General features: G+C 35.2%; 1 protein-coding gene across 5 annotated transcripts; it reads right to left on the bottom strand.

The window, feature by feature from the left end:
* Positions 1-407: 407 nt before the first annotated feature.
* Positions 408-11,617, bottom strand: LOC104246053 (uncharacterized). 5 transcript variants are annotated; one of them, XM_070155889.1, is made up of 14 exons: positions 11,508-11,617; positions 10,719-10,957; positions 10,472-10,598; positions 7,748-7,875; positions 7,593-7,662; positions 7,406-7,508; positions 5,768-5,885; positions 5,469-5,550; positions 3,239-3,300; positions 2,316-2,388; positions 2,125-2,208; positions 1,582-1,662; positions 772-906; positions 408-527 (listed from the first exon to the last, which is right to left on the bottom strand). In XM_070155889.1, exons 2-14 carry the CDS (start codon positions 10,916-10,918, stop codon positions 507-509), a joined length of 1,284 nt encoding a protein of 427 aa, XP_070011990.1. In that variant the 5' UTR covers positions 10,919-10,957; positions 11,508-11,617; the 3' UTR covers positions 408-506. The 5 variants fall into 5 exon arrangements, 4 of the variants coding, with proteins under 4 accessions (XP_070011990.1, XP_070011991.1, XP_070011989.1 ...); XM_070155890.1 differs by having other exon boundaries at positions 495-527; positions 10,719-10,844; positions 11,508-11,607; XM_070155888.1 differs by having other exon boundaries at positions 495-906.
* Positions 11,618-13,001: the final 1,384 nt, after the last annotated feature.

Genomic DNA, 13,001 nt, shown 5'->3' with positions numbered 1-13,001 from the left:
ATTAATGGCTATAAAACTTATTGAAACATTCAAAAGTTCTAAGTCCAACCTTGAAATAATACCTTAAAAGATAAAATTATGAAAATTTTTAAGAAATATTTTTAAATTACATCACAATAAATATATTTATATATTAAATATATCTAAAATTTCTATAGATGTAATATCGGGTTGGTTTGGTTTCGGTTTGACTTTCTTTAGTTAAAACTAAACCAAACCAATTATGGTTAAGTTTTTTTTTCCAACACTAAACCAAATCAAATCAAACCATAGTTGAATTTTTTTCCTCGGTTTGATTCAGATTATCAGGTTGGTACGGCTTGTCGGTTTTCTCTGTACAACCCTACATCAGACAAACAAGTTGCGTTAGTTTAAAACAAATAAGACTATAGTTACTGTACCGAATATAAATGAACAAGATGTGTCATTCCAAGAATCTAATGTCATCAAGACTTACAGTTCAGTGGGGATTCTTTCAATTTACACAATAGATATGACTTTGATCCTCATTGTTCCTTTCCATTTCTCTATATTAATATAAAAAGAAAATTAGGAAAATATGTCAGTAGCACCTGTTTCCACTTCATAGCAGCAGTGAGTTCACTTTTACAAGCCATGTAGCTGGTTACATTGGAGAGAGTTGGTCTCCCCCCAAAAAATGAGGCAATTAGAATACATAATATTGAAAGAAAGAATACATTCTCGGTGGATACGAACTCAAAGGGGGAAAACCATGTATATTTAAGCATATAGTAATTCTTCTTCATTAACTGTGTATGGAGGAGGCAACAAACTCTTCGCCTTGCTGAATTTATCCGTACTACCAGATGGTACTTCTGTAATAGGGGAATCAAGGACCCAGTCTGGAATTGCCACCAATGTCTCCTCAAAAAGGGATTTAATTGTCTACAAGGTTTAAAATCAGTTTAAAAAGGAACGGAAAGGTATGGACAACATAAGAAATATAACTTTAAACGCATAAATTGATATATGCAAATGTTTACAGCTGAGCTGCCAGCAACTAACAAAATTTAACAGAGCTTGTTCCTGGATGGCCGTATAGGCACATCAAACATCTTTTGTCATTCTTGCATTCAGAGATGAATGTGCTTGAAATGCATGTGAATGACACCTTTCCTAGAATAGCTATTTCCACGAATTATAGTGCCAAATCAGTATGTAGCCATTCTACCTTGTAGTGCTTCATAATTGGTGCAACATCTTTATACCATTTTCACATCTTCCCATTGTTATTTTATTATGTCTACCATAAAGAGATATTACAACTCATCCAAACTATTTTCTCTAAACTACGTAAAGTCCAATTCATGTCGGAAAAACATAGAGAGTCAGAAACTTCAGCGATTATCATTAGAAGGGAACAAAATATCATACTAGGTGAGAGAAATCATTGCACCACAGCTAGAAGATGGCAATAGAAAGAGCATTTTCTAGTGGCATGAAGAGGACTCTTTCAACCACTATGAACAAGAATGGCCGGTAAATAGAAAGCATTTTCCACTGTCATGACTATTAAAGAGAGCACTTCCAAATATCATAATTCAGTCAATAATGACATACCGTGCAGTGCTTGAAAGCAGCATCAACCTTACGCTTCCATGGACCATTTCCAGGATTTGCATGAAATAGACCGAGCAGAGGCTGTACAGGGAAAAGTTAAATGATTACGGCTGTAAAATATTTTCAGAGACAAAGCCCTCATAAAATGCTAAATTAAGCAAACAACAGATTTTATTACTGCAGTATATAGAATATAGCAGAGTACTATGGTGATAGCAATTATGCGGGAAACAAGCCAAACCATGCATCAGTAGACTGACAATGTCCAGGACAAAAGAAAACTTGCTTACTAAAGCTTTTAAAAGAAGTGTGTCTATGCTTGTGAAACTCAATGCAGTATATAGAATATGGTAGAAAACTATGATGACAGAGCAATTATGAGGGAACCAAGCCAAGCCAAGCCATGCATCAGTAGACTGACAATGTCCAGGACAAAAGAAAACTCGCTTGCTAAAGCTTTTAAAAAAATGTGTTTATGCTTGCGAAACTCCAGACACAGCTAAAGTTAACAGCTCGAAAGGATAAAATGAAGAGTGAGCCTACCTTGACAACATCCCGCATGCTTGGCTTAAGCCCCCCATACATTCCAACGACTGAATCACCATAGACCTGATATTGTTCAAGAACCTGCTCCCATGAAGATATGAGTAATAAAGACCCATATGCTATTTAAGTAGGAAGATGTCACCCAAAAAACAAAAACAAAAAACTAGAATGCAGATGGCAATGAGAACCTGGCGCCGGGTTATGCTACGGAGAGGTGCACCATATACAGCGCTGTCAACAAGTCCCAGAATCTGCCATGGACTGTCAAAAGCATGAGTTGTCTTAACATGCCGAGAAAACGAGAAATAAACATTTTAGAAGTCAAGGTTAGCAGTTACAGTTTCAAAACGTCTGATGGGGTTTGTCATTCTGCTTTACTGAACTAAAAACTAGAATCAGAATCACAACATCGACCCACCGAACCAACAAATCACCAATGCAATTACAAGCACAAGATCTCTACTTTATCACGTGATGTCCACTAATCAATTACTGTTGACATTTTTCGCATATTCCCCTACAGGGGATAAAAGGTTGCTCTTCTTTTTCCCAACCCAACATTACAAAGATCAAAAGCTTCTACTTGCCAAGAATCCATCTTTCCCATGGATCCACGCTAACAAGTTTATCCAGACAGAATAGCTTAAAACTATTAATTTGTACAGTTCACAGCATATTTACAACTTTACGGATTAACGTGTTGTAAAAGCCGCCTTTCAAATAACTATCACCTTTCATTGAAACAAAAAAAAAAAAAACAGTAGGCATAGTCTCTCAAGTTCTCCAGAGACCAATTTTTATTTTTATTTTGCAATTTAATGCTTAGCTCAAACTTGCAATTTTCAACTTGCAAGATCTACAAGGACATTACAGGAGAATATGACAAACCTACAGAATCCATAAAACATCAATATTTGGGAGGTCATACTCAGGTGTCAAGTAGTAGATAAATGAGACTAGTTGTAATAGTGTAAAACAAATATGCAGACATCTAGTGGTATGCAGACATCTAGGGATGATACAAATATGTAGACATCTATCAAACGAACAAAGCCACAATAATATCTCGACAAATTATTGAAACAGTGACAAGTATTGACACTTTTCATACTTGCTGTAAGCTGCACGTCCCAGCATAACCCCATGAGCTCCTTCTGTACGTGCCTCATTAACCTAAAAATGAAATAACCAGAAAAAGGGTAAAGTAATACCAGATAGAAATCCTATGTGCAAATATGAAGTTTGACAAAGCTTACGCACCAATGTGCAAGAAAGATTACAAACCATTTTACTTGAGAAGTTCTCGGCAAGAATTCCCAAGTGCAAGAAAGACTAAAAACCATTTACTTTTAAAGTTCTCAGCAAGAATTCCCAAGCCTAAATTGGCACAAGATTGGGCCCCTGAATCATTCGTGGGCATAATTAAGGGTGTATTGTGGGCCGGGCCCAGCTCGGAACCGTGGGCCAAATGGGCCAAACGGGCCAGTTCAAATGGGTTGGTCTCTAGCGGTTCAAAAGCCCACAGTGGGCCGGTCCTTGCCAAAAAGCCCGCGATCCCGGGACCGGCAGGTGGGCCTGGGCCGGTTCAACCGGGCCTAACGGCTAATTTTTAAAAAAAAAAAATTTAAAAAAGGGCCAACGGTCAGAATTTAAAATGTAGCCGTTGGACTGCATTTTTAGCCGTTTGGCACTTTCAAAAATAGCCATTTGGCCCCCAAACTTTGTTTTAACCCCAAACTTTTTATAATTACACTTTTTCCCTATTCTCAACTATAAATACTCCCTCGTTCTTTCATTTTTACTCACAAATTCATCAATCTCTCTCTAATTTTCTTCTATAATTGCTTACTTTATTATTGCAATTTCGTGAAAAATTGTGAAGTTGGTGAATTGAAGTATTCAAGTCTTCAACGATATTCAACTTTCAAGAAGTTGTTCGTCAATTCGGTAAACTCGTTCCAACTCTTAAGTTTTAATATTATAGTTTTGTGTGTTTTATTTAGTATAATCATAATTAATATGGATTTTTCTTTGAAAAAAATATTTGGGGGTAAGGGTAAGGGAAAATCTAAAATTGGTGAATCTAATCGCCAAGCTACTACTCTTCCCCCGGCTCCCCGACCCAGACCTGTTACCCGTCTTCCTCCACCTATTATTCTTGATAGTGATAACCCTTGTTTTCAATTTTCCGATAGTCAATTTTGCCATGATGTTGTACCAGGTCAACAATTAAATGAAGAAGTTATGAATGCTCTTTATCCTAATCAAACTATCTTTGAAAATGTAGAGGAAAATGATGATTTAGATGAAACGCAACCGAATTTAGATGATACACCTACTAGTCCTGTTAATAACCCAACTGATGCCCCGCCTGACCCTCCTGTAGTAACCCCTACTTTTAATAGACAACCTTCTAAACGGCCCGAAACATCTCTTGTTTGGCATTTTTTTACTCAACTAAGAGAACAAAATAAGGCTAAGTGTAAAACTTGTGGGTCTTTGATGGCTCATAAATTTACTGGAGACCCCTACTTTTCATATATATATATATAGATAGATATATTATAGATATAGATATAGTATATATAATATATATAAGCTATATTATATAAGGCAATATATAAGTATATATACATACTATATATACTATATATAAATATATAGCTACATATAAATATATAGCTATATATAAATATACAGCTATATATAAGCAATTTATATTAGTATATACATATATAGTTAACAAGAAATTGCCTTAGATAAAAAAAAATTCAAAAAAATAGCCCGGAACGAAAAAGCCCGTTTAAGCCCGTGGGCCCGGCCCATTTAGCCCAGGACCATGTGGGCTTAGGACCACAGTGGGCTGGTCCCACCCATTTGGATCGTTAGGCCCGAGATCGTTTGGCCCGGGACCGAAAGCCGGGACTGTTTGGCCCGTTTAGGCCCGGGCCCGGACCACAATACAGCTTAGGCATAATATCTAGACTTTTGCCTTTAGAAAGATCATACAAATGCATCTCTTTATAACTTTTATTTTTGACAGGTTATTTTTCACAGGAAGAAGTTTATCAAGAGAATATCATAGTTTTCTTTATAGATGCTACGGAACTATAAGACCAGCAAGTTTAGGTATTTTAAATGGATCAGTATCCTGCACTCTGTCAAGACAAATCCATCCTAATGAAGCTTATTTTGCTCAAAATAAAGGAATTAATCCTGACGACAGTCTAGGGAGTAGGGATAGTGGAGAACTTATTTTTTCAGCACATCTGATTTTACCATTTTAACAACATTTTCACAAACTAGTACATGTTAACTCTGTTTTAGTTTGAGACACTTACCTCCTCAATAGAATTTATGCCTCCATTTATCGTAAATTGTAGATCCGGGAAATCACGCAAGAGGGCATAGTAGTACTCATACCTGTCAATGCCCAACTTAGGTAGTCATTAGGAACAATCATTAAGATCTTTATTTTTCAGTGATTCAGATCAATTATTAAGATCTAAAGATAGGCATGTAGTAGTTCAGTGTCTTGGCTACAAATACACCAGTAAATGATTAAGTAGGGATATATAATTTCACTTGTTTCATTGTCATAAATCCTTGTTGGATTACTAAGCTATTGCAAACTGCATACTTGAGCGGGGGAATTTTTCGATTATCTGCTGGGCTGATTCCATTCAGTAATGCCTTCCGGGAATGTATAATAAAATGCCGAGTTGGTGACTGAGAAGAAACCTTGTAAATAAAATCACCTGTACACATGAAAGCGAAAAGTTAATTTTTTCTATTTTATGGAGAAGATAGCAGCACTATTTACCACCCCAACTGGTGGAACTAACCCATGTTAACTGATAGGGTAAGACTCATTTGGAAGGTTAATCAGTTAACAGACAACACTTTTCACATTATTCTCTTTCTTTTTTTCCTTTCTAATAGATCTGTTTCGACAAAAATGACGCAGTCATCGTAGTTAGCCCTAGTGCATACAAACATAAGAAACATCTTAACTAGCAACCGTAGATAAATATGGAAAATATGCATGAGATTCAAGTACTCAGTCAAATTAAATATGCAACTTGCTAGGACTTGGCAAATTATGTAAGAATACCAACAAAGGGGGCATGTAACACCCAAAATATTATATATATATATATATATATATAACACATGCAAGAAGCAAAAATGCCTAATTCTGTGGCATCTACTTATAGAACATGAACTTTGTATCTGTATCATCTAGCTGATAATGATCAAAACTCTAACTTAAATCGTCTAGTTGATAATGCATGATATGCCTAATGGGTTATATATACTAAGAGGGGGAAATTTGGAGTTCTGTTCATGCCAAACTATGTATAGCTACCAGCTAACCTAATTGAGAAAGTTCTGGCTAGGAACTCTTTTGGATAAGGCAAAGGCGTATATTATACCCTATGTAGCATTTTTTTCAAAAGCATAAGCCCTTGTAGAGACAAACCAGCACTTCTTCGCTTAACTTATGATATCTAGTTCTATTTCTTACTACCTCTGCTACAAAAAGATTAGCACTATTTCCTTATTAGTCTGTTTCAAAAAGATTGGCACCTTTCAATATTTCCTTAATAAGAATCATTTATAGCCACACAAATGCTACGGCAGGTTTCAGACCACAAGTTTCAAAAATTTTACAGCCACACAAACGTTATGGCTTATTTAAGACCACATATCTCAAACAGTATTTCCTTCTTTATTAAAGTTTGTGCCAAGTCAAACTAAGACAATCATTTTAAAACGGAGGGAGTATATGTCTGATGACACATCAGATCGAGCATGGAGAGAGGAACGGTTAAGTAACTTGCATCAACGAGTGTGCAAGTATAGAGGTGCTCTCCAGTCTCCACAAACCTACAAAAACATTATGCTCAAAGGGAACAAAAGGAGGATGTGAAATATAGCCACCTCAAGTGTAACATGCTTCTGCTCCAAGTTAAGTGGTCACACAATTTGCTGCTAGTTCATATTTACAAGTTATTGTCAGCTTTCTAAGATCTACTCGAAAGTCCAAGCAGCTACAAGGACAGCAAAGAGCTGCTTGGAAGTATATTATGGACAAACTAAAAGAGCTAAATTTTGATGATTTTCTTGAAGCAAGGTCGGAGCATTAAACAAACATGCTGGAGACATAACCAACAATACAAGAGAAAGGAACAACAAGTAAATTCAAAAGATTGAGATTGACGAATTAAGTTTTGATTCTCATTTCCCGTAAGTGATTGAAAGTTGAAGAGCTCACATAGTTCGTTGTATGAGTCGTGGTCATCAACTCCAATTCTGCATTTCACGCTCACGGGAACATTTGTATTTGCAGCAATTACGCACATGGCCTCAGCAACAAACTTTCCTTGCAAAAGTTATGCATATGTCAGAGCAACTTTACATAAAAATAACGATTCTGATGTATCAAGCAAACAAATATGAACCTTTGGATCAAGCATGAGTCGCACACCAAAACACCCATGTCCAGCTACTTTAGGGCTAGGACATCCGCAACTGTTAGATAATAGAGAAAAAGTATCAGTTATGGGTCTGAATAAAAGCTAGAAACTTGTACCATAGAGAGGAAAGCAGAACGAACTTAAAATTAATTTCATCATAGCCATAAGGAGCTGCCAGTTGTGTCGCTTTGGCCAAGTTCTCCAAATTATTTCCCCCGATTTGAAGCACTATCGGATGTTGCTCAGGGCCATATGCCAAGAACCTATCCTGATATATAAAAAATCACATAAATGTCAGATCTCGCTGGCCGATAGAAACACACAAGCATTAGTCAGTGACAAGCTTCTCTTAGAGGTCCAGGAAATAACCTATCAATACAAGAAAGCTCTTTTACGGGATCTACCTAGGTTCCAAAAATATAATCATCTAGGTCTCCTCCTTTCCCACGTATTTTACACCAAAAAAATAAAGATACTTTTCTACATGACCGTCTAACTGGGACAAGAGTCCTACTTTAAAGAAAGGCAAATGACCAACCAGCTTGGTTAACTTGACCCTCGAAACACAACCCAATTTTTTTTTACAGCAATTGAAAAAATAACAGTCCAATTCATTGATTTAGTAATCAGATACAAGTGTCAGGCACCATCTATAAAAACAATAATTGTAAGCTTCTCTTTGTTGATGGTCAGTTTACATCATGTAGAAAGTAAGTATAAACCCACAGGGACATACTTCCACTATTTCCTTCTTATCCTGAAAATTGGGGCTGGCAGCCAGAGGGTCAAGATTACAGAAAACGACTTTTGACTATTTCATTGTCTCTAGACTTGAAACAAATGGATAAAATAAAACTATTGAATACTTTAATTTATGCACACTTGGTAAAAAAATTAACCTGAAAATCTTATGCTAGTTTGAATCCCAGTGATTTTGAGCCTTTACTTGCTACCACATGCACATGTGCTTAGGATTAAAGCATAGTTGTTAGTATACTTAATATAGCACTGTCCCAAGTCATGTAGCCTGCCAAATGCTAACTGATAACAAAAACTCGGGCAGAGGGAGTGCCCCAAACTCGGTTACTCTTCTTTTAACTTTTGTCTGCAGCAGGGTTCAAACCCATGACGTCGCCTAACCCACATATCAGGCACAACGCTCTAACCACTAGACCAAAGCCACGGAGGCTGCAACAGTGCACACCTTTGGAAGGAAATTTGGAAGAATGGTAAACGTTCTCCTCTTTCTCATTTCTTTTTGTCTAGAACAAGAACAAAGGATTCTTGATTGTAAAAATATCATGCCTGATTCTTTGAAATGAAAAACGGAAAAGGGTCAAATATATCCTTGTACTACTGAAAATAGTTTAAATATACCCTTCGTTATACTATCGGATTATTTTAGACCCTACCGTTATACTATAAAACAAATATATCCTCATTTTGGACGAAACGCCACGTGGCTGCACAGGATTAAGTTGACCCATTTTCATTTTTTCTAACACGATTCACTTAAAAAAAACCACTATCCGACCCAAAGTTCACCCCCACTGCTTCTCTCTCTCCTCTTTTCCTCCACTCTTCTCTCTTGCATCACTGTAATGACCATGGCTGGAATCTCCATTAGCGAATTCGCCGGAAACCATGGAGAACCTTATGATTTGTCACCTCGCACCTTCTCTTCCCCTTTCTCTATACCTACACACACATTTATATATGAATCTAGAGAAATACATACAAGATGCCGGAGATCTGAAAGTTTTGGGTTTGAAATTTACTGGATCTGACCGGAAATACATTTTCCGGCGAGCCATTATTCTCTTTTTCATATGTTCTTTTTATTTACCAGATCCGGAAGGGAGACGAAATAATAGTTGAAACTCCGACCATGGAGTATGGTCGGAATCTTGCCGAAGAATTTTCTGCCGACCTTTGTGCACCATGTTTTCTCTCTGACCGCTGGTCCGGTGTCTAACGCCTTCGTAGCAGCGCCTCAGGCGACTTTTATTGCAACAACAGCAGCAGATTCGATTCAACTTGCTCATGGTGGTAACAAATTGAAGAAGTACAGTGGGAAACCTTTGACTTCTGAGAAGACTTCAAAAGTTTGTTTGACAAGAAAGTTTTTCAACATATACTTGCAGATTTGTATCATGGAATTTTACAATCAAATTTTTAAATTTTTTTTCTCAAATGAGATCAAATTTTTTCATAAATTCATCATTATTGCCCTCCTGTTTGTGAATTATTTTGATCAGTTGAATCATTTGTTTCCTGCGGGAGTATGATGTGGAAGTTTGACTTGATAGCAACTAAAATAATTGTGCTTCCTCTTATCACTAAAAATGAAAGAGGGATTATTTCTTTGGATCTGAAAATTTGCACCTAGAAAGAAGGTTTGGATGCTGTATCGTCTAAAGTGCTTATGTGGGTCTGTATGTTGGCAATGGTTCGATCTGTAAGGGGGTGGATTTTGGGTCGGATAGTGTTTTTTAAAAGTGAATCGGGTTAAAAAAGGGGAATGGGTCGATTTAATCATGTGCTGCCACGTGGGATTCCATCCAAAATGAGGGTATATCTGTTTCATAGTATAACGGTAGGGTCCGAAATGACCCGATAGTATAACGAAGGGTATATTTAAATTATTTTCAATAGTACAGGGATATATTTGACCCTTTTCCGAATGGAAAATGCCATGCCTGATTAGACACAATTACCTCATCCAACCTTGAATAACATTCATAAAAATTTGTGTAGTTGAAGCTACCATAACTCTCTTCTTTTTATTTAGTTCTAGCTAAGATAGAAACTTTAAAGTTGACTAGAGAAGCACTAGAGTCTCTTTCCATGGAGCAGAACTTTACCAAATTGCCAGCCTGGTAGACAATTGTTTCTGCAGCAAGCATTTCTGTGTAGAGCCATGCATGTTTTGAGATAAGACGGGCCAAAGTTCGGTAATGGTTATCTGTCAACTCCATCATGGGAGCAACACTGTTCAAGTACAAAGGCTTAAAAACATTAGGGCACTTTTATTTTTGGCTTTTAAACAAAGAAATATCAGGGAGCTTATTAACTACGTAAAGAGAGTAAATTAGACTTAAATATATGCACCTGAACCACGGAGGAGGATAGCGCTCTGCACCCATTAGAGAAGTAGAGTGGAGTTTGGACTTTTGATGATAAGCACACAATGTCCTTGTTTTGCTTGTACTTCCATAAAAGAAGTTTGATGACAATCTGCGACGGTTTTTTAGGATAACAGAATGAAAAGGAGTTAAAGAAGCAATCAAACAATGCCCCGTAGATTTCATCTTGCCTCTAAGTCGAGCGTAGGCTGCTCTTTTATGTACCTATCCATTGGATAGAAATTTCATCACACAAGGGGACATGCTTTATGCCATATAGATGCGCTTTCAAACATTAATATATAATTAATTGAATAAATAAAGACCTAAATCCACCCAGCTCAATATAAGCCAAAAATAATTTGGTTCATTAGTGTAACTGCTGAATCAACATTCTACATCATTCTGCACTTCATGACGGAGGTACTATTGCTAAAAACGAAGGGGGGGGGGGGGGGAGGAAATCTGCATCAAGTTTCAGTTTCTTTGTGTGTTTTTTTCCTTAGCATTTTCTAACTAGCACTTAAATAATGTTTTCATCATTTTAATATCTTAATCATATTCCAGATACCCAAAATCTCAGAACAAACAAAATTCTACACTGCAAAACTTTCCTCCCAAGTTTTAGCTCGTTTCCTTCTAACAATCTTTGACCAAAAAGAAAATAGTGCGAACTGAAGAGACAAACAGGAAAACTAAACATAAAAAGTAAGGCATAAGAACAATAATAAGAAAGAAGAATGTAAAAAGCGGAAGGTCGGATTTAGGGTTTTACATGGAAGTAGAGAGAAGGATACTTCTTGTCTTGAGGATTGAGGCGAACCTAGTGGCCGTCGGAGAAGACAAAACGTATATAAAGGATAGCTCAAAATGTAAAGGGAATGGCCTCTGTTTTTCCTTTGTTTCTTTTTCTTCCTTTTATTTAAGGGAAAAATAAAAAGCAATTATATTCAGTAAGTCACTTATAATTTATGATTAGAGTTAATAACTTAATATAATACTGGAAACAATTGGTTTTCCTACTCAGGGGTTAAAGTTGAAAAGAAGTTTCACTTTTGAGCAGAAATTAAGAAAATTTGAGTTTACATCAATAAATTATTAAGAAAAAGAAGCGCTTCTCACTTTAATGAATCCTAGCAATGTCAATATAGATTAATCTTGTCATGTATTCCAAATATTGTATGGTTATAAATATAATAATTGAAATTTTACAAAAAAAAAAAAAAAAAACTAACAGGGAAGGAAAAACAATTTTTAGGACATCCAAAATAAATTCTAGGTTTGCTAGGTTGATATATTTGAATGGAGATTTAATGTAGAAATTATACTACAAAATTCAGCAGTAACAATTTATACAGGAAACCCAGATTAGAGTGGTGTTCATTAGAAGCACAACCTTTAGGCATTTGTTCACTCTTTAGTTTTTAAATTTTGTTGCTTGAGACTAAAAAATCAGTTTCATGAATCACGACTACAAATTTAATTGATAAAATTTATATCTATATTATATTAAAAGGAGAGTAGTATGCATTGTGGGTAAGCCAAGTGTCAAGCTAAAATGAAACAACTTGGCAATTTTAGGATAACATTAATAACTAGAAATTATATATAGAAACATAATTAATGTAAGTAGTTTAATGAATCTTATACTAATCTAAATAGATCTTAGACAAATCTAATATATATATCTTTAATTAAATTTATATGTATATTTGTATCTATATCTATATCTATATCTATAATTATATATTTATATTTATATATTGATCTACTCGTAGATTTTTTTCTATATTAGCTAGAAATATGGAGGTAAAAAATTAATTAAATCTATAATAGAAAAAAATAAAAATATATAAAGACGTAAATTGAGATAACCTATAACTATTTATACTTTGGAGTAAGTTAAAATATAAAATAAAACTAAAATTTACTTAAGATATTAAGGATTTATTGAGTTTAAAAATTAAATAATTTCAAGCAGCAAATAAGATCTTACATAAAGTATACAAATTATTTATAAGGTAAGAGAAAAATTAAATAATTAACAAAAGATATTTTAATAACAAGAATAATAAATTGATATTAATACTGATAAATCGTGCAAACGACTATTTTATACGTAATTATTACTAAAACATTTAGATATAATGTGTTTGAACAATTAAGAAAATATTTTTCTATGATTATATTTGAATTAAGTTCAGTTAGTTTAAATTTGAAAGCATAACATATTTTTTTGAAAATATAGTCCAATTAAGAAAATAGAATG

This window comes from Nicotiana sylvestris, chromosome 9 (assembly GCF_000393655.2).
Source record: "Nicotiana sylvestris chromosome 9, ASM39365v2, whole genome shotgun sequence".
Lineage (NCBI taxonomy): Eukaryota > Viridiplantae > Streptophyta > Magnoliopsida > Solanales > Solanaceae > Nicotiana > Nicotiana sylvestris.
Note: the sequence above shows the minus strand (reverse complement) of the source record. Positions and strands in the feature narration are given on the sequence as shown.

What these genes read in the sequence shown, in the direction of transcription:
- LOC104246053 (XM_070155888.1), bottom strand. Translation starts at nt 10,918, where the DNA reads ATGAAATCTACGGGGCATTGTTTGATTGCTTCTTTAACTCCTTTTCAT. An exon ending in CGAAAAATTCCCCCGCTCAA is followed by an intron (nt 5,551 to 5,767) that starts GTATGCAGTTTG and finishes GGGCATTGACAG; the next exon opens with GTATGAGTACTACTATGCCC. An exon ending in GCATAAATTCTATTGAGGAG is followed by an intron (nt 3,301 to 5,468) that starts GTAAGTGTCTCA and finishes TTTCATTTTTAG; the next exon opens with GTTAATGAGGCACGTACAGA.